Source organism: Gambusia affinis, linkage group LG16, assembly GCF_019740435.1.
Source record: "Gambusia affinis linkage group LG16, SWU_Gaff_1.0, whole genome shotgun sequence".
In the NCBI taxonomy this organism is placed as follows: Eukaryota; Metazoa; Chordata; class Actinopteri; order Cyprinodontiformes; family Poeciliidae; genus Gambusia; species Gambusia affinis.
Window position 1 is genome coordinate 21,024,909 of NC_057883.1, and position 27,581 is coordinate 21,052,489.

Genomic DNA, 27,581 nt, shown 5'->3' on the forward strand with positions numbered 1-27,581 from the left:
TATTTAAAAAAAATCAAATGGTAGACAGCCTAGACGGAGCAGAGAGATTAAAATCGAGTGGAATTGCATTGGGAAGGATTGTTTAGGCTGCAGAAGAACAGGAAGTTGCGAGGAAACCATTTGACTCAGTCTTCTGAAGGTCTCTGAAGGCTCCGCGGGGCCTTGTCCTTGCAGCACAAGCCTGCTGAACCCGCCCAGGGGGGCCGTGTGCAGATAAATATTTGAGCGTGTGCGAGTGGCGAAAGAGATATGACTGTCAGCCTGTCAGTTGTGTTTGGAGTCCCGACATCAAGCGAGGACCTGCTCGGTGACACCCGTTAACTCGAGCAATGACATCAACACACATGCACATTTCTCCCTCAGCCCGGCTCACACAAAGCCCTCTCAGCTCCCTGCTGTCAGAGGCATCACCCTCTAGGTAAAAGGGTGAGCATTACACACACAGAGAGCAGCTCTGCCTTCTCCTGCCTCTACCTAGACGATTCCCTTCATCCTAATGAGCTCTGTCAGCATGGCATTTGACATAAGCCATCAATAAAGCACAGATGACAGACATTAGGAGTCCAGAAAATACAGGCTATGTGCCGAGTTCCTGCCCTTCACAGTGAAGCCAACTCCCACGTTAGTGTTGGTGCTCCTTTTAAACACATTTCCTCATCATAAAGGATATTTCGCCTGTCTTTACTTCATCAGGCTTGTTTTTGGCAGATTTTGCAATCGAGCTGCATGCTTGTGGCTGAAACGATTAACCATAGTCAACTAATTTAGTAATCGATTAATTGTTAACTGGAGTATGCTCAGAAAGAGGTCTTTTTCTGAAAAAATAACCTATTGAGAGCAGAAATTGAGCCAAAATTAGTATTCATTTTAACTTTAAGATTAAAAAATGTTTTAGCCAAAACTTCTCAAGTGGTATAATTTTAGTTTCACCTGGTTAAAATTTACTAAACAAATGCCGAGTTGTTGCATAGCGACGTTTTGTAGTTTGGGGGATATGAGTTGAAAACCATTTTCCTCATCATAAAGGATATTTTACATGTATTTTTACTTCAGCAGGCTTGTTTTTTGCAGATTTTGCAATCAAGCTGCATGCCTGTACAGGTCAAGCATGCAGGGTTGGAACGATTAATTATTATCAACTAATTTAGTAACCGATTAATCGTTAACTGGAGCTATGTTATTTTTTCTGGAAAAAAAACGTATTCAAAGCAGAAATGAATTCAAAAATAAATATACATTTTGCATTTAAGATTAAAAAATATCTTAGCTCAAACTCCTCAGATTGCATGGTTTGAATTTACTAAAACTATATGTTGCATTTATGCAATAAAATGTTTGTTTCCTTATTTAAAAAGGAATTGAATTATTTATTTATTGGTATTATTGAATGATTTTTTTAATATAGTATAAAAAGGTTGATGTGGTTCAAAGAAAAATCTTCAGAATGTGAAATATTTTTATTCAAGTACTCGATTAATCATCAAATAACCGTTAGTTGCAGCCCTGATCTTAACCAGTCTTATTCAAACATGCTCCATCCTGCAACTTCATTCAGAAAAGCATATCAGTTTTCAAAAGGCACCGAGTGTCTTTGTGCAGATCTGAGTGAGTCTCCGAAATGAGCCTCACTGCAACACTAAATTATAGCATTTAATAGAAACTAATCAGCTTACTCCAGTCCTTTGGATCACTGTGGTATACATGCAGGAGTGAAGCATTTACTATAATCTGATTCTTTCTTCAAGGTGAAGTCAGTGCCCTCTGAGTCTGAGTCTCTGTCTCTAACATAATGGGCACTTGAGATGTTTTTATACATTTAAAATAAAAAATCTGTCACACTTCCTGCGTATATATTGCTGATGTTAGACATAAACAACACGATGCATGAACATAAGTAAATAAATAAATCCAAGGTGCCACGTGGGAAGGAGAAAGGACCTCTTCCTCACTCACGGCGCGTTACGTTGCACACATCCTAAAGAAAAATGTGTAAATGTCACTGTTGGAAGAAGCTGTGATAGTGCAGACAAAAGAGCAAAGTGTGTTGCTAGAAGACATTTATTGAAAGCTGTGCGTGTGTGTGTGTGTGTGTGTGTTGAGTTTGAGGCAAAGAGGCTCTTAGACAATGTGAAGTGGAGGTGAGGCTCAGGCGGTGGTGGTTGCGGCGTCGCGACCTGCAGCCGCAGCTCACATATCCTGTGGCCGCCTGGCAGCAAAAGAGCTCTGACCATGATGGGTTTTGACTTCTGTCACCTTTCAGAGTCATCAAGAAGATCTGATCACAAGGACCGCTGCTTATTTATTTGTTTATTTTTATTTTACTCTATTTTACCTCCACCAGGATGCAAAGCAGGGAATAGAGGCGGCTGGAATTGAGGCACCACAAAAGAAGAAAAAAAGCTTTGCTGTTCAGTGTTTGTGCACAAAAGCCTTCCTGGTCTCTGCGCCTCCTCTCGCTGGTGCTGCAGTAAAAACACCCTCACTGTTTACAGGTGTCAGAATAGAGTTGAATAAATGACTAAATTTCTCGTGGCTGTGATGTGATGTTCAGTTTTATTATTACTTTATTTTCGCGGCGGCGTCCTGATCGGTTCTAAATTGTGTCAGTGTTTAGAGTGGTGTGTGGGCGGCTGCATGCATTTATTCATCCCACTGTCTTGTCACGTAAAATCTGCGATCCATCCACACATGTTACTCATTTCTATATATTTACAGTCGCATTCAATAAGTTAGAATATTACTGAAAAGTTCAATTATTTCAGTAAACCAGTTCACATCATGCGCCTTAATTACACTCAGACTGATGTCTGCAAGCATCAATGTACTTTATTTAGTTATTTATGATGATTTCCTGCTTACAGTTAAAGACATTATGCATACATTGATAGATTTGATTAAGATTACATTTCTTTTTATTGGTAAGATTTCATATTAGATCTTTAATGTCATGTTTTCATCTTAATTTGCCGAAATACATGTCTAAAAATCTATGCAATAATTTTGTGTAGTGAATTGAGTGACTGCAATAAATCAACTTTTTCATAATATTCACATTTATTGAATATGATTGTATTTCATGACTTTATTTTCCAGAACCTGGAAGAAAAACCTGCACAACACAGGTGTGTACTTTCAGACACTGATCTCTAATAATCATCCAGGAGTTGTTTTTTTTTTTTTTACACTTATTTTAGATTATTAATTATTGTTTGTAAGTTTTTATATATGGTCATTTTAATTATTTTCCAATGCTTAAGATTAGAATAGTACATCCAATGACATTAAATTGCAATAAGAAAAGATACAGGAACCTGCATACAGCTCTGGAAAAAAAATGAAGAGACCACTTAATATGATCAGTTTCTCTGATTTCACTTTTTATAGGTAAATATTTGAGTAAAATAAACATTATTTTATTTTATTTTATTTTATGAACTACTGACATGTGTTTGAAATTCCAAGCAAAACGTTTGTATTTATTTGCAGAAAAAGAGAAATGGTAAAAATAACAAAAAAAGACGCAGAGCTTTCAGACCTCAAATGATGCAAAGAAAACAAGTTTATATTCATTTAGAAACAACAATATTAATGTTTTAACTCAGGAAGAGTTCAGAAATTAATATTTGGTGGAAAAACCAGGAGGTTTTCAACGGGGTTCAAAGCAGTGGGCTCTTCATTTTCTTTATACACACACACACACACACACACACACACACACACATATATATATATATATATATATATATATATATGAACCATGTGGTCAACCGTTCCTGATTACCATCCTGCCATGTTGGCTTTGACAAACACAACGTAGCTTCATACCCACAAGTACTTTGTTGTCCGAGTTCTATATAGGTGATGTTATACGTCTGTTCATTTGTGATTTCTGCTCTTTCTGTTGCTCTCACACAAACACTCACAAATGCAGGCTGGATAAAGTGCTGCACTGTGCACCATGCACTCCCCCTAGTTTCATTTAGCCCTTTATCTGGCCAGAAATTGACTGCATTCAAGAGTGGAATGGATGTAATAATTGCATGCGCTCTGTAACATGCTCTACAAATGTGTTTTTTGAAGGAGAAAAAAAGGTAGGTTTCAAGGTATTACTAATGGCTTTCTGCCAAGGATTCAAGGCCCTTTCTTACTGTATTGTTTGTTTGCAGCAGTCAAACGGAGCCTCCCTCCATCGGGTTTGCAACCGGTGGTGAAGATGGAGCTTTGAGATTCTGGAAAAGAAAAAAAACCCACACACACAAACACTCAATTCGGCGTTTCAATTCTGAGCGGCATGACAAAAGGAGAATTTCAGTGAAGTTACGTTTACAGGCAACAGATGGTTGGTAAGACCTTTTGTAATATGCAGGAACCCTGCAGAGATTTACAGAGGAGAAAATCTCTTTGACCCATGCAGGTCCAACGTGTTTGTGTGATCTAACCAAAATACACCCTTTTTTAACAGGAGCTTTGCAAACACTTCAGCATGAATAAGCCGCTGTTCCAAGCACCGCAGCGTTTAAACCATTTAAACCGTGCAGCAGCGTATTGGGTTAGCAGAAGTCGGATTTCATTTGTTTTGATTGTTATAAAAGTAGCTGAGCTGGTCAGTGCACTGCAAAAACACCAAATCTCACCAAGTGTTTTTGAAATAAGACAAATCTAACTTATAAGTAACTTTTTATCAAGATACAGGAGCTTGTTTAGAGTCAATGATTCCTTAATATTTATGAAAAGTTCTTGTTCCATTGGAAGATTATTTTTCCCATATGGTTCAGGAAATAATCTGTTCAATATTCATCAATATTGAAGAATTATTTACTTAAAATAAACTCCAACAGCTTGCTGAAAAGTTATTTGTTAGTTTTTTCTTATTCAAAGTGCACTAATGCACTACAAACTAGACCAAAAGTCCTTGGTAAGATTTGATGTTTGATCTTTTACTTTATTTAGAAGTCGAATGCTTCACATAGTTTTACATAAATGAGATTTCCAGTTAGATTTATGACCCAAAACAACTCCTACAAATTTAACTTCGATCTCAACCAATTTGCAAAAACAGGATATTTTTTAAATCCAGATGTTTGTACATATCGCCCGCTTCACCAATGCCAACCTGGGCATCTGCCCAAATTGTGTCTATGCAGGACTGCACTGCAAAAACACAAAATCTTACCAAGAATTTGGGTCTAGTTTGTAGTGCAAATATCTTACTTCACTGTAATTAGACAAAACTGACTTGAAAGTAACTTTCTTGCAAGATATAGTAGCTTGTTTTAAGTAAATTATTTCGTAATATTGAGTTTAAAAAATAGCACTAGTTCCACTGTCAGATTCTTTTCCTTATAGTCAGACATCTTCGGTACTTTTTCACTCAAAATTAAGGAAGTATTGACTTAAAACTTTTACATCTTGCTCAAAAACTTACTGATAACCAGTTGCTTTTGGACAAAGTACAAAAAACTTGTACTAAAGTAAAAGTAGTGCTACTTCAATTTATTTTTACTCCAGTAATTATAAAAAGTAGCCGTCCAAGAAAATACTTGAGTAAGTGTAAAAAAGTATTTGGTAAAAACTCTACTTAAGTACTGAGTAACTGATCAAATGATCAATCATTTAAAAATTACATAATCAGATGGACATTTTGGTATTTTAAGAACCAAAATGACAATAATTCAAATAAGTAACAAAAAATAAAAGTCAGTCAAAGTATTTTTTTCAAAATAAGTTTCTTTCAATAAAAAACTTATAAAACTTTAACAAAAACTGCAGGCGTGTTTCTGTGTGGAGAGTTTTTGTTTTTCTTTCAGTGGGTAGAAAATCCAGAAATTTTACTGAAGTAAGAGCAGAAATATTTCATAATAAAACTTAAAAAACCTGCAGCAAACCTACAGCATAGTAAAAAAACTCCCTTATTTTAAAAAAAAACTACTGAAGTAAATGTAACTAGTTACTCCCAAACTGCTTGTAAGTTAGTTTTGTGTTATTTTGAATACACTAAGATATTTGCACGGGGATCTGTGTGTGTAGGTGTGCGTGTGTGTGTGTGTGGGTGTGTGGGTGTGTGTGTGTGTGTGTGCGTGTGTGTGTGTGTGTGTAGGTGTGTGTAGGTGTGTAGGTGTGCGTGTGTGTGTAGGTGTGTGTAGGTGTGTGTGTGAGGCACTGCTTGGCCTCTTCCCCCAGATCACTGCTGCCTGTTTTGGCTCTCCTCTCTCCATGTCAGCTGTGCTGTGTGACTGAAAGGCACAGGATTACGTACACTAGGGGCCATTGGGTCAGCGGATAAGAAGTCTTCTCTGTTACCACAAATCCACAGATTAAACGTAGCATCGAGAGCTAGTGCTGCCCCGGGGGTAAATGGGTCTGAAACACAACTCTGGGAGAGATTTGGCTTAACTCATCTGTCGCTGTGGAGCCACGTGGCAACATGTCAGACTTTTTTAAATGTGTCCGGGTCATTCTGGGGTTATTGGTACCATTGCTGCTGTGATATCTTAATTGGAAAGTTAATCCTGAGCTGAGGCAGCTGACGGTATGTCTGAACGGTACAGAGACAAATCATGCTGTAACATCAGCTTGCTTCAGAAAATGTGCAGCAGCAGCATTGTGAGTCTGAATACTTCGCCTGCCTGCTTTTATTCTGCAGAACGAGTAAACTCAGAGTGGGTTAACGCCGTGGTGTTAAGATGAGATAAACTGAGGAGGAGCAGAAGGAAAGGCACCAGATGGGTCTAGAGAAAGGTGCAGTAGGCCTGGATGGGATAGTAGCAGGAGGGCCGTTGGTGACAGGCTCTTGTAGCGTCTCGTCTGCTCCAGTGATCCCAGGGAATCTGGGTCATTTCCAGCCTGTTCGTAACTGTTCCCGCTCCTTTCCCTCCCTTCCCCCCTCCGCCCTGGGCGAGCTGCGACCCAGCTACATGCTAATGATGACAGAAAGTAAATGTGCTGCTATCGCAAAAGGAAACCGAGCGGCAGAGGTGGGCAGAGTACCCCGAGGTTGTACTCAAGTAAGAGAAGCACTACTTCAACTTTTTACTCAAGTAAAAGTAAAAAGTACCCAGAAAATTACTAGTTACATTTACTTGAGTAACCTTTTTGAAAAAAATTTACTTTTTATTTTTACTGGAGTAGGTTTGTTATGAAGTATTTCTGCTCTTACTTGAGTAAAATGTCTGGATTTTCTACCCACTGAATAAAAAACAAACATATTTTAACCAAAATTTCACCAGGCACAGAAACACACCCGCAGTTTTTGTTAAAGTTTCATAAGTTCTTTTATTGAAAGAAACTGATTTGAAAAAATGTTTAATTTGGCTCATTTTGTTACTCATACAAATTGTTGTCGTTTTTGTCCTTAAAATACCAAAATTTCCTCTTAACTTTATATTTTGATCTGTCTGATTATATAATTTTTAAATATTAAATTATTAATAATTTAATAATACTTTAATAATAATAATAATAATAATAATTTACCAGTACTTTTTACCAAATACTTTTTTACTCTTACTTCACTTACTGCCCAGCTCTGCTGTGCATTAAACACCTCCTCTGTTATCTTCAGCTTAAATAAGCTAAAGCTGCACATTGACTTTAAAAGGTTAAATTTAACAGTTTTCAACTTTTTTCAGACAAAAGGAAGAAACCAAGAAGCAAAAATCGTTTGCTGCAGCTTGAAATCATTTTTGCACCATTTTTGGCGTCCCATGCCGCAGCGCCCCCTGCAGCAGCGCCCCATGCAGCAGCGCCCCATGCAGCAGCGCCCCCTGCAGCAGCGCCCCATGCAGCAGCGCCCCCTGCAGCAGCGCCCCCTGCCGCAGCGCCCCCTGCAGCAGCGCCCCTATGCATGTATTGCACGCTCATTTTTTCTCACCGCTATCACTTCCTGTACGTGTTAGTTTTCCTGTGTATCCTTGTTTTCTGCTGTTTAGCTTTGAATAATGTTTTGGATTCACTCCCAACCATTTTACTCCTATGATAAAAGCAATATCCTCCATCAATTAGGTTCCAACATCATGGCTGCTGCAGCAGACTGATCCGCTGTGCACCGTCATTTCCACTTTCCTCGAATCCCCAGTTGGACTGATACGTGACTGGATCTTCATTTCCTGAGGAACCGTAGAAAAACTCTTGACTCCGTTGTCAAATGCATCTCAACGCAGACAAACGCTTCCATCTTCAGCAAACCCTGTTTTAGGATGAAACTACCTGAGTGTTTCCCGCACAGATTATGCTTCAGATTTGCTGTTCAGCAGAAATGTGCTGCAGTTATTCAACACTCAGCTCCACAAAGGATCCAGGACTAGTAACTCAGTTTCTGAGGTGTGTGCGGACACATTATAGATAAAATCTTTTACACATGCAGAAACTCAAAGCAGGAAATGCTGACTAGAAATATTTTTTACACCATTTTTGGCGCCCCCTCTAGCGCAGCGCCCCTTTGTCGTATATAGTACATACACACTTTTTTTGCTGCTACTTCCAATACTTCTCTGTTTTCATCTGGATCTTTGTTTTTTCTTTCTTTTTATCTTCAAATAATGATTTGTATTTACTCCCATCTCATCCATATTTTACTTTGATTTATTAATCTTTAGGTTTTCTTCGGTTTTTGCTTGAATTGTCTGTCCCAGTGCTTCCATTTCTTTCCTTTTGCAATCTAAATATTAAGTTTGAACCAGTATCTTTCTCCACACTCTTGATTTGAACAGTTTTAAAATCCTTTTTATTGTTTCAGCTGATAACTGTCTTGTTAAAACCTCTGCTTCTCCAGCACAATTTGATTTGTGTAAGAAATGACAATTACCAAATGATTCCACATTTTTACTCTGGTTTTATTTATTGATAATTGTTTGGTAAACATCTTCAAGCAACACAAATCTTCTCTATGAAGAATAGCAATTCTTCTTAAACTTTACAGATGAATTTATTTACAAAAACAGATTAAAAACAACAATTTTAAACACTTAAAAAGTTTTAAACTATGTCTGAATTTCAGTTTTTTAAACAATATGTTTTCGCCTTAACCGCTTATTTCATTTTCAGTCAAGTTTTATATTTTATTTTTCTGCAAATCATGAAAGTTGTTGCTGCTGCTGAGTAGAAGTGAAATAACTTCTATCACAGATTTGATTGGTTTTTCTGGTGTTTGTTTCTATAATTAGCAGTTCAATGCGCCAAATAAACAAACAAAAAAAAGATATAATAAAAACCAACGCAAAAAACAAGTCGTGCTGTTGTTTGAAGGCTGCAGCAATGGCTCTATGATTCATGGAGTAAACGGCCAAGAAAGGGAAAAAAATAGTCGTCTTTGAATGAGATGCACTGTGTTGTTGCAGTGAATGTGCGGAGATATTGGTGTCAGGAGGCCTCTCTCCTGCTGACACAGTGACACAGGCCTGGACACACACACACACACACACACACACACACACACACACACAGCCAGCCATCACTTGAGCCGCAAATTAATATTTACACAAATACAAGGTTGCAACATGCAAGCGAAAGGTTACCATGAATGTTGGCAGTAAATGAATAAAATCGGCTGATTTGCAAGGTTTTCAGCGCGTAAACTTAGATGAACGCTGGATTACAAAGGCAGAAAATCACTTTGAGGTGAAAAGAAAAGCATACAGATCATCTTTTGTTCTTTTATAAATGTTTTAAATTGGTATATAAAACTTGGTGTACTACTGTTATTTGCGACCCTACGTTTAAGAGATCCAAACTTATATTTAATAGATGTCTCTTCTATAGCATTGCAGTCCTTGTGAATTCAGTTTGGGGCCGGATGCCTCCAGACATTAAAGATTTACTGACAGCTAAATATTTCAGGACGGCACCTTGTCAGTCGCCCTCACAATTTATTCCCCCCTTCGTCTGATAGAGGCTGCCATCCTTTATTTACACCCGGCTGATTAAATGTGAGCGAAAACAACCGAAAAGTTAATTTTCTTAATTATAAGCTCTTTTTTAAAGCAGTAAAGTGTGGGTGCTCATTTTATTTTGTTGTTATTTTGGGGGATTTTAATGTTTGGTGTTGAATGAACCGGTATGAGCAGCATTTATTGCATTTCGTAACTGAGTCATGAAAAAATAAATAAATAAGAAAATCCCGAAGGGGCGAAATTAGAGGGAGTGTGCGGCGAGTGCGCGCACGCGTCCTCTCTCTCTCTCTTTCTCTCTCTCTCTCTTTGGAGAGAGAGAGAAAGAGAGTGAGTGAGTGGAGGGGGGTATCTGTGAAAATAATATCAGGCTTTTCCGTCAGAATGAACTTTACTACTGTATCCAGCCATGAAATAATCTGACCCGACACTTCAAACCATCTGCGCTATCTATCCGCCCTCTTATTTACTAAATCAGCCTGCGCACAAAACGGAGTGTGTCTGATAGCCCACTAAAAAACCCGAGGAGCCTGCCGGGGCCGTCATAATCCCACACACACACGGACACACACCTATTCCTCCTCTGTTGTGTTTTTTTGCGCATCACAAACTGAACGCTGATGGAGGAAAATAAAGAAAACATTAATTGTATACAGGAAGTCCGTTTTCTTATTTTTGTAACAAACACAAAAATGTAGCTAGAAATGTAAATATTGGAGAGACGTAGATTTAAAAAAAGCAATGAAAAAATGTTGTGGGATTATTGTGAAATAGGGAATTTAACCAAAGCGTAAAGAATACAAATTAAAACCGAGCGTAATGGTGCGTAAGGCTGCGTTATAAACCCCAGCGATCACCCTCGTAGCCACGGGCTCTGGCTGATGTGATATTGTCTGTTTCATTCTGCAGTCTGACATTATCTTTTCTTTTCTTTTTTTAAACCTCGGGGGCAGCAGGGCCGTTTGTTTTCTGCGCAGTTCTGTCATTTCGCTGCGTAAAGCCGCTTTAACGCGCTCTAACGTTAAACCGGGCTGTGCGTCTGTCCGCACATTTTGTGCGACATAAAGAAGAAGCATACAGGAAAGGAAGGACAGAAGGAAAGAAGGAAGGAAGGAAAGAAGGGAGGAAGCGTCGAAACGTTTCAGGACGCGCAGCAAAAATAAAAAAGGGTCAAAATGTTGATATTGTGTTTGAAAAGGGAGGCGCTGAGCTCTCCTTTCCGCCCGATTGGCCGGACTTGACAGTGATTGACGTGCATCCATGGCAACCGCGCAGCCAATCTGCCAAGTCCAATAGGAAATCATCGGAGGGGGCTTGACTAGCTTTTTCTCTCCCCCCTCCTCATCCCTCCCTTAAAAATACATCTCAGCTCCGGCTTTAATTCTTCCCTGCATTCAGTCCCACGCTACCTTGAAAAATACACGCCGCTCGGGCTTTAAAGGCTCCGGCATCTTCGGTCAAGTTCACCGCGGCGGAGTGAGGATGCGGTAGCCGAGGCCCCGCACAGCATCGTCCCTCCTCAGCGGCGCTTCCCTCTGCTGCTCAGACGGGTTGGTCCGCTAACTTTGGGATTTGCCTTGGTTTTTCTTTTTTTTCTTCTTCTTCTTCTTTCTTTTTTTCTTTTTGGGGTGCCTTGGATTGCCTCGGCGCACGGAGAGAAGACGCGGAGGAAAGAGAGAGAGGAAAAGAGAGAGAGAGAGCGCGAGAGAGAGGAGGGGGAGAGAGGAAACCCAGGAGAAGCCTCCATGTTTCAGCTGCCCATCCTGAATTTCAGCCCCCAGCAGGTCGCCGGGGTCTGCGAGACTCTGGAGGAGAGCGGCGACATCGAGCGCCTGGGCCGCTTCCTCTGGTCGCTGCCCGTCGCGCCGGCGGCCTGCGAGGTCCTCAACAAGAACGAGTCGGTGCTGAGGGCCCGGGCCGTGGTCGCCTTCCACACCGGCAATTTCCGCGAACTCTACCACATCTTGGAGAACCACAAGTTCACCAAAGAGTCGCACACGAAGCTGCAGGCGCTGTGGCTGGAAGCGCACTACCAGGAGGCTGAGAAGCTGCGGGGCCGCCCGCTGGGGCCCGTGGACAAATACCGGGTCCGGAAGAAGTTCCCGCTGCCCAGAACCATCTGGGACGGAGAGCAGAAGACCCACTGCTTCAAGGAGAGAACCCGGCACTTGTTGAGAGAGTGGTACCTGCAGGATCCGTACCCGAACCCCAGTAAAAAGAGGGAGCTAGCACAGGCTACTGGACTCACACCCACACAGGTGGGAAACTGGTTTAAGAACCGGAGACAAAGAGACAGAGCGGCAGCTGCGAAGAACAGGTGAGCTGGAGCATCACTGACACGTTAAAGAGAGAGAAAAAAAAAAAGATTTAAGCATCTGGAGGCAAATTTACCAGCTAGCAAAACAGGCCGAACCAGTCAACATAAACCCACTTCAACATTCAGCCCAGTTGAAGCTGAATGTTATAATTTACTTTAAAAGGCTGATTGGTGAGTAAAAACATTGGGATGTTTCATTTATTATACTGAAGCTGCACTGATTTATTTTTATTTTATTTTATTTCTTCTTAGTAAGTCAGTGTCTGAAACAACAATAACAGAAATCTGAGATTTATTTTTTTAAATGAAAATGTTTTTTTTTTCCTAATTTGGCCAAAAATAAATATATAAAAACATTTATTTAAATCAGATCATATGTTGCTGATTATTGTATGTTAATCCTGATAATATATATATATATATATATATATATATATATATATATATATATATATATATATATATATATATATATATATATATATATATATATATATATATATATATATATAGAATTGTTGTCATAATCATCCTAAACAAAAACCAAATTGGAGCTGATTTAATGTTAAAACAGGTGTAATCACAATAATAATAATAATAATAATAATAATAATAATAATAATAATAATAATAATAATAATAATAATAATAATAATAATAATAATTTAGAATATTTTCTTAAATATTCTTAAATATTTTAATTTTAATTTTCAGTGGATAAACGGATGGACTTCCATCATAGCAACTTGTTTAAAACATGATTAATAATATTTTTTTCCGATAATAATGCTAAATTATCCCAGTTATAAATGATTTACTTATTAAAATAGCTTAAAAAAATAAGGGAAGAAAAATAACCAGATCTCATGGAATCATGTTTTAAATATTCTAAAATATTTTATTTTAATTTTCCATGGAGAATCGGGTGGACTTCCATCATGGCGGCCTGCTTTACGCCTCTCGTCTCTCTTTCTGCTTGCCCTCCGTCCAGGCTACAGCAGCAGGTTCTCTCCGGCGGCTCGGTTCGCTCCTTGGCGGATGAGGACGGCACGGTGGACCGCTTGGGGAACTCCTCCAGCCCGGAGGCCAGCCTGTCCAGCAAGGCGGCCGCCTCGGCCATCTCCATCACCTCCAGCGACAGTGAATGTGACATCTGAGCAGCGCGAACTGACCGATTAAAGGGGGGAAAGACAATCCAATAAAACAAGTAACAGTGCCTGCGTCGAGTTGAAACACACACACACACACACACACACACACACACACACACACACACACACACACACACACACACACACACACACACACACATATATATATATATAAACACTCACACACACTGACATTTTGACGGCTGCCAAAACATGAGGGGACCCGCCATTCGTGGGTGCCATTTCAGGCCTATACGTTTGTTTGCGTGGAAACTGAAACCGGACTTTTCACGAACTACTAGCGCTTGAAGAGGAAATTTTTTAAAAAAGGGACATAAATATATTTAAAAAAAGACAGAAAGAAGGAATGAAAGGAGGGATGAGTGTCCATCCAAACCGGCCTGACCTGCTGTTCTCTGTGGGTATTTCATGTTGAAAAGAAGAACTGTGATATTTTTACTTTAAAGTTTTATAAATAATGTTTATTTGCTTATTTAAAACGATCTGCTCTATTGTCTCTTCGAGTTTCATATTCATTTGCTTGGTGTTTTTAATACATACCTTGTACACAGGTGAACCTGTTGAGCATGCGCGCTTTAGTGACATTGTGTTTCAGTAAAAAAAAAAAAAGCAAAAAAAGGTAAAGATAACTTAATAAAATAACTGTTGACCAAGAAAGATGTAAGTTTAGCCTCTTTTTTTAGCAGAATTGGTTGATTTTCAATTTTAAATTAGGAATCCTTTGGGCTGTTTGGGATATTTTTTTTTCTTTTCTTTTTTATTGAGGGGTGACAGGGATTTTAACGCCACGGTGCTGCGTTCACTGACACGTTTCAGAGCGAGGTCTAATTGGCCAACATGCTCTGCGTCCAGTAATGCAGGGTGACAGGGAGAGGTCACCGAGAGGCCGGCTCACTAACCCGGATGATCCGCGGGAGAGATCACAGAAATCAAACAACGCAGCAGATTGCAGAACCTGCCCGCTGCTCTGCGCATGCACGAAAACAACAAAAATGCGCCTCCTTAAAACGTGCAAGTGTCTGTTTTCCCAAGACGTCAGCGTAATCAGACCGCGATGAACCTTTTAATTGGCGCTGCGGCTCCTCTAATCATTATTTCAGCAACACTCCGCTCAACTGCGCAGAACTGATGCGCACATTTGCATTTCCTGTCCAGTTTTAAAGCGAGAATCTCTAATATTTTTGCTTTTACTGTTTATCTCGCAGCCACCTTTTGTTCCCTTCATCTCCAACATTGGTGGAAAATAAAATAAAAAAGGATTCTTCCTCTTCTTCTTCCTCTTCTTTCCCCCTGCTTCTCTTTCAGACTCACTGGGACAAAAAAGCTAAATGTTTCCGTTTCTATTGAGCGCAAAGGCGACAGGGAGAGTAGATGAAAAAGTCTTCCCAGCAGTCAATAAGGTTGTCAAACTGGTCAGCGGTAATCAGCGCTAATGATGGGGTCCGGGGTCCCAGTCCGGACAAAAGGGGCCCCGCCGCTGCTTTGTGCCGGGAAGCGACCGCGGGTTCCTCTCCAAAGAAAAGGCTGGAGCAGGGAAAACACAACTTCACCGGCGTGTGTGTGCGTGCGTGTGTGTGTGTGGGTGTGTGTGTGTGTGTGTGTGTGTGTGTGTGCGCGCGCGCGCGCGCGCACTCATTTGTCACATTGAAGGATTTAATTGTTATCTAGGAGGATGTTGACTATAAACCACCTAACTTTCTGCTCGCAGTGGCCTAAAACAGGAAATTACATTTAAATTCTTCGCATTTTAGATACTAATAATGAAACAAAAACCATATTCATAAGTGTTTTTATCAGAACTGAATAGATCCTTGGATGTTTGCAAACACTTTAGGGTCAAGCTGGATCCACGGTGCAGACGAAAACTATAATAATAATAATAATACCGATAATACTGATAATAACGGTGAATTTTTAACACTTCAGTTAATCTGCTGCAGCTTTTATCTGTTACAGGAATACTGACTATTTTTCCAGCTTATATTTTCCTCTAATGCTCATTTCGCCCCATTTCCGCTGAATCCTAACACTTATTTTTATTTAACGAAACTATAGTAAAGTAAAATAATAAAATTCATTATTAATGTAATATTTTTTCCAGATCTGATTTGTGTGAAGGAGTTAAAACGTAGTTATATGCCAACAAAAACAAACAAATGTTGATTATTTGCGTCACAAGGCTTTTATTTTATTTTAATTTCATTTCAAACTGAAAATTTTAACGTCTTTAAAATATATTTTATTTAATTTTCGCCAAGTAGTTCTGTCTGTTATTATTAAGACAATAACTGCCTCAGGGTCTGTCTGTTCCGCATTGAGGAAAATGCTAAAATATCGTCTCATAACTAAACTCTTTGACGCTCCGCTGCTTCCTGTTGCTTTTTATTTACTGAATCATCGAACTAATTGGAACATTTAATCTTCAGGGCTGCTTTGTTTAAATTTACCGGTGGATAAAATACTGCTGGGCCTGCGCGCACCTGACTCTAAATCCCTAAAAGTTTCTGTGTTAATGAGCAGTTTGAGCGGTTTTAATTGATTTAAATCGCAGAAATGTGTGTGTTTTCTGCAGATTGACGCAGAACTCAGAACCACATGGATGATTTAAAGACTAGAGTTCTTGTATCTGAGAGCCACAGAGGGAACAAACAACCAATGACCGGTGATCAGTGAGAAATATAATAACTAGGCTACATTGTCTCGCAGCTGCGCGGTTCATGAATGCATCCTGTGTAAAGAATATTATAGCCCAGAGGATAATGAAAGGTTTGCGCCTGAGAGTCACTTGAGTATTCCTTTTATTACATTAACGCTCTCTGTGGGAATAAAATAAGTGGGAAAAGTGCCTTTATTATTATTATTATTATTATTATTATTATTATTATTATTATTATTATTATTATTATTATTATTATTATTATTATTATTTTTATTTATTTTTGTTTTTATTTTTATTTTTTCGTAAATACAGAAATGTTTTGAGAGAAGTGTCCTTCATGTCCATCCTGTCTAACAACTGTTTCTACAACCCAGATCGTTTGTTTGTTTGTTTTTTCCAAAGGTTGCACCATTTTCCACATTGGGATATTCTACATAAATAAATCTAATCAAAGTATCTCAGTCGGATGACAGAAGCTGCGTTTTTCTGTCGTGTCGTCGAGCAAAAGGTCACGAATCGGTGACAAAACCCTCCAACCTTCAGCGCGTTTGGATGCGCCTCTCTCATCCAAACGGCTTTATCCTCAGACAATGGGAGACAATGGCATGATGCTCAGGTTCTGAAGGCTCTGCCGAACAGAACAATGGTCTTCGTCAACAGCTGAACACGGAAGTGTCAGTGGCGCCCCCTGGTGGCGGCGGGTTCCGCCCACACTGCGCGGAGTGATCGTGGTTTCCAGTTTGATGGTGAATTTCTCGATATTTGCAAAAGTAGTTAGTGGATTTCTGAAACAGCAAAACTCCATGGGTTGCCTAAAATAGGAAAGTTTCTTTCTCTAAATCATTCATAAGGAGATACACTGCAAAAACACAAAATCTTACCAAGAGTTTTGGTCAAGATTTTAGGACAAATATCTTGTTTCACTTAAAAGTAGCTTTTCAGCAAGAAATAGGAGCAATAATCCCTTTAAATTGATGACAATACTAGTTCCATTGGCAGATTATTTCTGTTATTACACTGCAAAAATGTCTTGTTACAAGTGAAATAATCTGCCAATTGAACTAGTATTTTCATCAGTGTTAAGGAATTATTGCTCCTATTTCTTGCTGAAAAGTTACTTGTCAGATAGATTTGTTTCATTTCAAATAAGATATTTGCAGTAGAAAAGTACTTGGTAAGATTTTGTGTTTTTGCAGTGCATATGTCGGCCAGCTGACGGTTCATGAGATTCAACTTTGAGCTATTTCAGAAAACTGGTTGATCTAACACTGCAAAAACACAAAATATTACCAACTACTCTTGGTCTCTAATGCAAATTTCCTTCTACACTTTAAATATGACATGACTAACTTATCAGTACATTTTTAACAAAATATAGGAGTTTGTTTAAAGCAGTAAGTAAATAATCCCTTAATGTTGATAAATAAGTAATTCCAGATTGTGAGTTAATCTGCCAGTGGAACTTTTTCCCCACTATTAAGGAGTTATTGACTTAATACTCTCACTTGTATCTTATTAAAAAGTTAATTGTAAATTAAATATTTTCTTATTTCCAGTGTACTAAGATGTTTGCACTTGAAACTAAACCAAGATTAGAGTTTGTGTTGCTCAAAAAGATAAAAAGCATAAATTCAAGATGTTACTGAATAAATTATCTTAAAGGGAATTATTTACTGAAAACAAGCTCCCTTTTCTTGCTAAAAAGTTACTCTTAAGTTGGTTTTGTATTTTTTCAAGTGTACTGAGTTGTTTGTTCTAACCAGACCAAAACTAATTGGTAAGATTTTGTGTTTTTACAGTGAATGCTCTACATACTCTTACCTACGTTGGAGAAACTCAGGGTTCATTTGGGAGCAATTTACAAACTCAGGACAGATTTAGAAAAAAATCTCCAATGGAAACATGTAAAACTATGTTTGGCATAATAAGATAATCTCATTCTCAAATGATGTGGAGGTTGAGACTCTTCACTAGATAGTAAACTTTGATTAACATTAGAAATTAAAAATAAAGTAAGAGACGGAAAATTGCGTGGATGTACGAAAGCATCTGAAACTTGTTCACAGAAATGAGAAAGTGTTTTGAGAATTTAAATTCTGTTCAGAGAAACGCAGTTTGACTTCTAATGATGGTCCCTGTGTATTTAACTGGTGTAAATATCTAGAAATGGCCGCTCGGTTCGCCTTCATCTGATGTATTTTTTGTTCCAGGGAGATTTTGCAGCAGCTTTTAGAAGTGATTCCGTCAGAAATGCAGAAACTGGGACTGTATTCTGCCATGAACACATTTTACATCGTTTGGCGTTCAAACAATTCCTCGATTGCTGTGCAGAGATTTTGAAAAATGTACGGAAGCACAAAGAAGCCGCTGCGCGCCTCACTGAACGAGAGCAAGAGGCTGGAGTTTTGTCTTTATTTAAACAAACATGTTGAGATTCATGGACTAAAAACAGATGAAAAGCATGTTTATATATGAATAACTTCAGTCAGACAGTAGTCTTTCTTTTCTGATGCCTGAAAAATTCAATTCATCTCAAGGGATGCACAGCAAATAAATCCTCTTTAAATTCAAGAATGTGTAAATAAAATTATTTACATGTATTTCATTCCAGTTATAGCTGCATTCAAACCAAAACAATATTCTACATTTAAAAATCTCCATCAAAGTGACAAAGATGAAGATGTTATATTTACTGTCATTTAAACAATAAATATTGGAAAATAAACAAAGTTCTTTAAATGTTCGTTCAACTTTCTGTTAGGCTGATAAATGTAGGAAACTGATAGTTAAACAATATATTTCTCATTAAACCTTTAAAAGATGGAGATCTTTCCCTTATATGTTCTTTATTCTCCATTTTGTTTTAAACAAGATTTGGGTTGCAAGGTTTTAATAACTGACCTATTTTTGCAAATTGCACAGAGGAGAGAAAACAACTCCATTAAGTAAAAACCAAAACTCACACGATTCACACTGAGCCACATTAATTATTAGCAACCAGTAATTATATTTACTTGGTCATTTTGGCACCTAGATGCTGTAAAGTGTTGACAGTAATGGCTGTGATCTCCAGGGGAAAACACTTTTCTGAGTTTTGGGTAAGAAAAAAAATCATTTGTTTTCAGCCTAGAGAAAGTTTTATTGATCTTATGACAGAAATTAAACTCATTAAAGGCTGCCATAAAGTCTTTAAGGTGGAAAGCATCCAGATTGGAGGTCAAATCTGTAAAATATTTCTTTATTAGCAGCTAAAGGTGGGGTAACTCATTATGTGTTGCAGGAACCAGGTTATGCTCCAAATGCAAGAAAATGAAGTCAGTTCAGGCCACGGAAAAACTATTTTTAAAGTACATCCAGTAAATTTGCTACTGCCCAGTTTGGCACTGTATGGAGACAAAGTGGGGCCATAAATTTGCTCAAAAGACAAAAATATTAAAATTGAATAAAAGGAAGATTTAATTAGAACTGAAAAATTATTTTGAAATTTAAAAAAAATATCAGAAAATAAAAAATGTGAAATTTTATTTAAAATTTAACGCGTACTTTCAGTTTCAAAATAATTTTTAAATATAAAGACAATTTTTCAATTACATTTTTTTAACAAACTTTATGGCTCCAATTTAGCTCCATAGAACTACATTTGGTGTGCCACCAGCAAAGAAAAAAGTAAATTGTAAATGGCAAAACAAGTTTTACCTTGAATAACATAAAATGTAAAAAAAACATTTTCTGTACCTTTGAATTGACTAATTACAGTAAAACTGGGATTTGACTTGGGATTTTTTCATACTCTGCTCACAAATAAGAAAAATATATATATATATTTCTAATTCTTATTCTATGCTAAACATAAATGGAAACCTCTAATGTAGAATAAAAACACAAAACGGGGGTATTTTAAATATTTTTTAATATCCTACAGTGATTAAAATTTTTAGGTTGGCCATTTTGAGGAAGAATATGCAGGAAAACGAGTTATGTAGATCAACATCCCGGACGTGACGTCAGCAGGATTTCAGCACCATGGACAGAGTCCAGCAGATAAATCGTCTCCTGCTTATTATCACAGTCATATATTTTTATTGTGAGCTGCTGCTTTATGTTTTATCCACTTAAAGTAGAAGAAAGAAACTTTCACACAAACTTTAAATTGAATTCGTTATGCTGAAGTTTGAACAACTTTACTTTCTTCCTGAGCAAATCAACAGTCTGAATACTTATGACGTAACTTTAACTTTATTGACCACATTGTTTCCAGCTTTAAGGATCTCAGCTGACATTGATTAGTTCCTTTTAGCGTTATTTTTTTCTTTTTCTTTAAATGAATCCGTTCCGTGACTTGTCTGGAGAAATATGGATCACTTATTGTGCGCATGTCGCTGCAGCACAATGCGGGAGCCGATTATCATCTCTGGGGGCTTTTGTTTTGAAAGACGCCGCCAGAAGCCTCGGATTAGAAAGAAAAATCGTGGTGCATTGTGGGATTGCTAGTACTGACACAATGGAGCAGGAAGCTGCCGCTGCTGGAGGTCATTTGGGGGCATGAAATGCTCTTTTGTTTTCCTTTTTTAAGATGAAATTGTTTTCTTTTCACTGTTATTTTCTGTTTCAATGTAACTTCATAAACACAGGGTTCGATGTCATGTTATTTATTCAAACTCCAGGGTCAACGAACCCAATTCTGAGGTAATAATGAAAGAATCAGCCCACATAATCTTCCTGCTGACCTGTTCTATTAACATCTATAGATTGTTTGTTTTATTTACAGGAAGGAAGAAGTTTATTTACTCACTATCACTTTGTCACATACAGTGCCTATAAAAATATTCACCTTTTTTTACTTTTAGAAATCAAACATGATCAACAAAATTTGTTTTTACAAAAAATTATTTTACGTCAAAACAATGACAATTAAATAAAAATATTTAAATAAAATATGTAAATAAGTTTTTTATTTAAAAATTACATTTATTTGTCAAAAAACTAATTTTGTTGATTATGAATTATGTGAATAAGTAATAAAAATGAAATCAAACAAGGAAGGAAATAACCAGACTGAAAGTGATTTTTGCGTTTATGCTGTTTGGATCTCCTGTTGAGAAAGTAAAAAAATTACAGATTTATTCTGTAATTTTCACTCTTAATTTTTTTTTTTTTTTTTTTTTTTTTTAATAAAGAAAATGTTACTATCAGCCAATAGGAGATCCAATAATCTAACTGGTTATGAACTCTTCGCAGGAAAGACTGCCACCTAGTGTTCATAACTGGTAATCTGTGCCTTATATCACTGTGGATTAAATTTAGCCCACTCTTCTTTGCAGAATTGTTTTAATTTAATTTATTTTAGCCAAATTGGAAGCTTTTTGAGAACAACAGGCCTGCCACAACATCTCAATCTGGTTTAAGTTTCTACTTTGACTAGGCCTCTACATAACTAGGATGTTCTCCTTGAGGTGTTTTTGCTGCAGAGCAGAATTTATGACTCCATCAATTGTATATTTTTTCATTATTTCAAAACCTTTGTGTCATCAGTCCACAGAATATGTTATCATTAGTGTGACATTAGGGGAGTAAAAACTGGGCCTTTATTTACTTGTTTATTGTGTTTTTTTTATTCACCTTCAAAATGTAACAAGGCCATTTTCCCAGTCTGTCTTTCTTATTGTTGAATCATGAACTCTGACCTTAACTGGGCTTTAGATGTTCTTTTTGGGGGTTTTTGTTCCTGGAGTAATTTTACCAGCTCAGTCTCTTAACTCTGTTTTTGTTAATAATGGCTCTCGCTGTCCTTCAGAGGAGTTTCAGCTTTTTAACCCTTTCCAGGCTGATAGGTACCAGCGGCTCTGTCAGTCCTCTGTTGATTTCTTTTGTGATGTGTTGCATTTTGGGATCTTCTAGCTGTATTATCTATTTATTTATTTTCTCTTCCTTATCTATTTGAAAGATTCTTTAACTCAGCATAGGACAGAGTTGGGTTGTAACTAAGTATATTTACTCAGTTACATTTACTTCAGTAACTTTTTGGAAAAAATACTTTTCGAAGGATTTCACTCAAGTAATTTTAGTATGAAATATTACTTTATACTTGAGTAAAGGTTCTGGATTCTCTATTTGCTGTGAGTAACTTTACTAAATGATAAGATTGAATGCAGCTCAGACTAAACCAGCTACATTACCATTACAAATGAGCACAAAGTTTGCAAATATTCCTTCAATGTCGAAAAAAAAATGCTATTTTGCGATTCCGGTATTTCATTAAATAAGAAACGCAGTTAAAATCACACTTAAATGTTTGTTTACGTCATTGAAAACACACAGTGCCATCATCCTCCAACTACTTCCTGTTGTCTTCTTCTTCTGCTTTGCGCCAGTGACAACATCCGGTCGTTGTTCATGAGACTCTGTGGTGCAAAAAAAAAAAAAAACAGTTTCCATTTCAGTTTTACGAAATAAACCAGTTTCGACCCGGCCAACTAACTATCTCGTGTTAGCACCACAACCTCTTATCAATAAACGAGATTTTTTTTTATTCCCAAAATTGGCATTTGATGACGTCATTTGTCAGTCATATTTGTCAACAACTGACCAATCGGTGGTCGGAGTTTGTCTCCAAGTACACGCCCCTTATCTGGAGGAACATTGCTGGGGTTCGTCATTACTAAGGTATTGTAGTGACAGAAATTTCAAAGAAACTATAGGAAATTATGTCTAACATTTTCAATGGGAAACATTTTTCAAACCTGACAGCTGTTACCCGTAGCGTTTACAGCAGGCGGAATACAATTTATTACGTTTCCAAAACCCAAAAGGAGTCTGGAATAAATCAAGAGATGAATCAAGGCCTGCAGCTGACGTCATGTCCGGTTGATCGGCGGCAACTACCACATGTTCGTCTGAATGAAGGTAACTGGTGTTAAACGTCATAATTTTTGTCACAACGACAGTCAAATAAAAGATCAATAGGTGAAGGTAGTTATGCTTGATTTTATGTCCCACTGTTGGCTGTATGGCTTCATGTAAACTATGTGCTGCAGTAACGGCGGTTTTTACATTTAAGCACCTTTTTATGCTAATGCTTCACGGTATTATGTAAGTCATTACCCACCCGCTTTGTACGCTTTGCTTTGCAGTTCTCATCCTATCGTCCTAGGACAGTTTGTGCCCCTTATCACTTTCCTCTGGCTGCGAAAGGCTTGACCTTTATCGTTGATTTCTGGCAAATCACCTTACAGACCTGATGCAGGACTCGTTGGAGAATTTTCTTGCTTGTTGGTTTTGCCTCAGTTTGGCTTATAAATCAAGAATGACTCACCAAATATCTTGGGTAAATCAGAATCCAAGCTGCTTGAGGTTCAGTGTGAAGCTGCTACAGTCAGTGATAAGTTGGGGTCAGATATCCGCTGTTGGTGTTGGTCCACCGTGTCCAAAGGCTGACCAGCTGTTTACTAACTTCAATGTACTGACAAGCTTTATCCACTGCAAAAGCACAAAATCTTACAGAGTATTTAGTTTCTCAGTACATGTGAAATATGACAAACCTACCTTACAAGTAACTTCAGCAAGAAATAGGAGCTTGTTCTAATTAAATAGTTTTTTAATATTTATTAAAAAGTTCTGGGTCCACTGGCAGACTTTTGATCTTATAACAAGATATTTTTCCCGTGTTATAAATTAAATTATCGGCTAGTAGAACTTGTACTTTTTCCTCAATTTTAAATATCAACTTAAACGAGCTCCTGTATCTTGCTGAAAAGTTATTGTAAGTTAGTGTTGTCTTATTTAAAAATGTGCTAAGATATTAGCACCAAAAACTATAAAAATACTTGGTAATATTTTGTGTTTTTGCAGTGTGGAGATGCATGTGCAGTGCAGTCCATGGACAAACTTTTCAGGAGTTTCATATTTCTGTATAAATATCGTTTTTTATTGTTCTGATGTCATATTCTACTTTTGTTAGAAACAAAATTTCTGATTCTTCTCACCTGTAAGCCATTAACATAAAATAAACAGAAAAAAAATATTTAATAAACCTGCTAACGATAAATATTTAATATTTAATATTTCTGGATGCAGTGAAACTCTAGAATATATAATTTTTTAACTTTTAGAACTAAATTACTTAAATTAATTAATAGTCCAACAATTTTCTAATGTATTGATTGGTATTAATTTTATCCGTTTATCTGCTGTGCTGTTTTATTGTGTTTTGGACGCAGTATTATAGTTTATCTTAATTATCTCTGATGTTTAGCTCTTTGTTTCAGCTGTGGCTGCTGTTAAAGCGTTTTATGCATAAAGCTTTTGTTATTAAAGATGTACTAATGACTTTGGTAATTCATATTTGATCGAAAATAAGGGAATTTCAGCCGCTATCAACCGATACCTGTACCTGTAGTAACACAGTATGACCACAAGATGTCACCCGAGGGCTGCAATAGAAAAGTCTGTAGACCGGGAAGAAATAATGTCTCCTTTGACAATAATAATAATAATAAAATACGTTTTCTTTTTTTATTTAAACATTTCTTACTTTTAGTCACGAATTTTAATTTAATCTCAGGAACAATAATATTAAAAAAACATGATTTATTTTCTGCCTTTCCTTCTGTTTTCTGCGTCCAAACAAAGCAGCTGCAGCTTGAAGAGTTTTCCCCCCTCCAAGTGTAAATGAGAGTACAACATGACTGGGAGGCTGGTGTGAAAGTACATGTGTAAAGAAGTTTGGAGGCGGAGTAACGGCACCAGTTGGGATTTTAAAGCTCTATATTTAAACGATCTGGTCTCCGGTTTCTGCAGCTGTTGCCAGGTTTAAGTTCAGTGATGTTCCTGGCTCACATAGTTCACATAAACCTGCCAAACTCCAGGGTGCAGAGAGAGGGACTGTAGGAGAGCCTCCTGTGTTACCTTTGGCTCTCAAAGCATCAAACTGCGGTGGTGTCATGAGATAGAAGCACTTGTAAAGTTGAACATTTACACCATGTACTTTCAAATCTTCCAGATCGAAGGCATGACTGAAGCGCACCACTAAAAATCTGTCCAGAAATAGAAATGAAAACGTTGCAGGATGATGCAGAAATACAAAGAGAACAACAAAAATACGAAAAATATTGTTTAAATTTTTTTTTCTGTTAATTCACATATTTTCTGAGTCACTGCCTGGATTATGTTTCCAGTTTACAGACAGCTGGTATTTCAAACAGTGTTTGTTGATGGTGGAGATTCGTTGATTCATTCTCATGAGTCGTCTTGTTTTAATGAAGTATTTTTTCTGAAAACAACAGTTTCTGTCTGAAAATGATAATTTTCCTGATTTGTCTCACCTCCAGACTGACGAAGCAACCTAGAGGTTATACATTTTTCTCATGTTTTAACTGAAATAATCTTCCACTTTTTCATTGATTTTAAAGTAATATCGACTTCAATATGATCCTAACTCTTTCAGAAAAGTTTCCTGTAAGTGTTCTTTGATTTCAAAATGTCTGCACTGGAAACTAGACCAAAACTACTTGGTAACATTTTATTTTTGCAGTGTATTTTTTATGCAAATTTTCTTAAATCTGCCAAAACCAACCGTTTCTGTCTGAAAATTATGATTTCCTTGACTTGTCTCGTCTCAAGGCACCTGTAACTGTAACTAAAATCTTCCAAACTGACCCACATCCAGCTCCTAAGAAGTGAAAACTCTCCCATGCGACAAACATTTAATCTAAATATTTTAAAGTCCAACCCATTGGCTGTAACTTGTGAGCAGCTCAGCGCTGATCGTTTTGGTGGATGTATCTGTGGGTCTGCTGAAGAAGTGCCTGTGTGCCCGGTGGCAGCTCGGCTCCTAATAACAGAGCTTAGCTGGCATTCCAGAGCGCCTGGCAGGTTGGTGTAGAGCCTGGTAATTACCAGCACCCGCTGACACCATGCTGCAAATGCCCCGCTCAGCTGTGGCAGCACCAGCACTGCGTTCGGCCCCCGCGCTCGTTTCTGTCCTGACTGAAACGAAGGAGACGCGTTCATCCTCACTCGGGAAATTCACAGCAACATCAAGGAGGCCTGAAATAAATCATTAATCAAATAATCACATGATAAATAAAATAAAAACTCAATCATTTTCATTTGCTAGATTTATCGATTTATTTTTTTTCTTTCCTCTCTCTTTTTATCAAAAACTGAAAGATAAAAGTCTCCAGTTTGGTGCTTTGGTCTCAACTATCCATTTTATTTGTTGTCTTTCTTTATTTTGAATATTTCAAATGTTTTCCAGTTTCTCTGTTTAAATATTCATCAGAATTTATAGTTTATTTATCTTTCAGAATCAGTTTTTGCCATTACTTTCCCATTATTACTATTGTATTATTTGAAAATGATCTCAAAACAACAACATGATTGTTTATTGCAATGAGTTCTGGGACAATTTATCGTCCAGCAAAATATGTCATTGTGACACCAAGTGTAAACGTTCACAGAGAAAAGTTCTTGAAGTGTTAAAACAAGATTAACAACAACAACAACAACAACAACAACAACAACAACAACAATAATAATAATAATAATGACATATTGCATAAAACTATGACAGAAAATCCTGTGCTGTCATTAGAAAGAAGAATATGGGATTTGCGATCCAAGGGAAGTGGAACCGAATCGGATCATTCATGTGCATGCGGCTGCATCTAACGACTGTTTTAGTTATCGATTATTCTATGGATTACTATGACGATTAATTGATTAATTGAATTTAAAAGTTGACGCATTCTACAAATTTTTCATTTAAGCATTTTTATACAAATCGATTAAAAGAATCAAATAAACCAATAGTTCAATTCCTTTTTTAAAAAAATAAGAAAATAAACATCCAATAACAACATGAACACCATTATTGATTATCTGTAGCTGCAGCTAAAAAAACACTTGTAACATCAACATGTAAAAGGTTCAGCCACTTCTGACTGACTTAACATGAATAAAGTGAATGTCTGATCTGCTGGTTTGTTTTTTGGATTAAGGGATTAATAATTGGATTTAAAAAGGAGCATAATTTACCAAACTGGTACGATTTTTAAACCAGGAGTAAGAAAGCATTAAAACAAATTCAAATATCTTGTTAAAAAGTTACTTGTAATTTACACTAGAAAACTCAAAATCTTACCAAGTACCTCTGATCTACTTTTTAGTGCAAATGTCTTGAAATAAAACAAAAATAACCTAAAAGTAACTTTCCTCAAGATGTTTTAAGTCAGTAATCCTTTAATATTAATAAAAATTGACATAATATTTACTGGTAATTATTTCACTACATTTGCTGATTTAATCTGCTAGTAAATTAGTGCTTTACATCCATATTTAGGAATTATTTACTTAAATTAGACTCCTACATCTTGAAGAAAGTTACTTTTAGGTAGTTTTGTTTTATTTGTGAGGTATTTGCACTAGACTCTACTCGGTTAGATTTTGTGTTTTTGCAGTGCAGCTCTGAATGAGGAGACAAATAAATGCTGGAGAAAACATCCTCCGGGGCTGGAGTGGTACGTTTATTTTGGTTGTTTTATGTATTTAGT

The 27,581-nt window shown here is 37.2% G+C and overlaps 1 protein-coding gene across 1 annotated transcript; it reads left to right on the forward strand.

Annotated features, from left to right (window-relative positions):
- The first annotated feature begins 11,334 nt into the window (after positions 1-11,334).
- On the forward strand, positions 11,335-14,021 carry six6a (SIX homeobox 6a). Its single transcript, XM_044142626.1, has 2 exons — positions 11,335-12,201; positions 13,193-14,021. Exons 1-2 carry the CDS (start codon positions 11,630-11,632, stop codon positions 13,356-13,358), a joined length of 738 nt encoding a protein of 245 aa, XP_043998561.1. The 5' UTR covers positions 11,335-11,629; the 3' UTR covers positions 13,359-14,021.
- Positions 14,022-27,581: the final 13,560 nt, after the last annotated feature.

What these genes read in the sequence shown, in the direction of transcription:
- six6a (XM_044142626.1), top strand. Translation starts at nt 11,630, where the DNA reads ATGTTTCAGCTGCCCATCCTGAATTTCAGCCCCCAGCAGGTCGCCGGG. An exon ending in GCGGCAGCTGCGAAGAACAG is followed by an intron (nt 12,202 to 13,192) that starts GTGAGCTGGAGC and finishes CCCTCCGTCCAG; the next exon opens with GCTACAGCAGCAGGTTCTCT.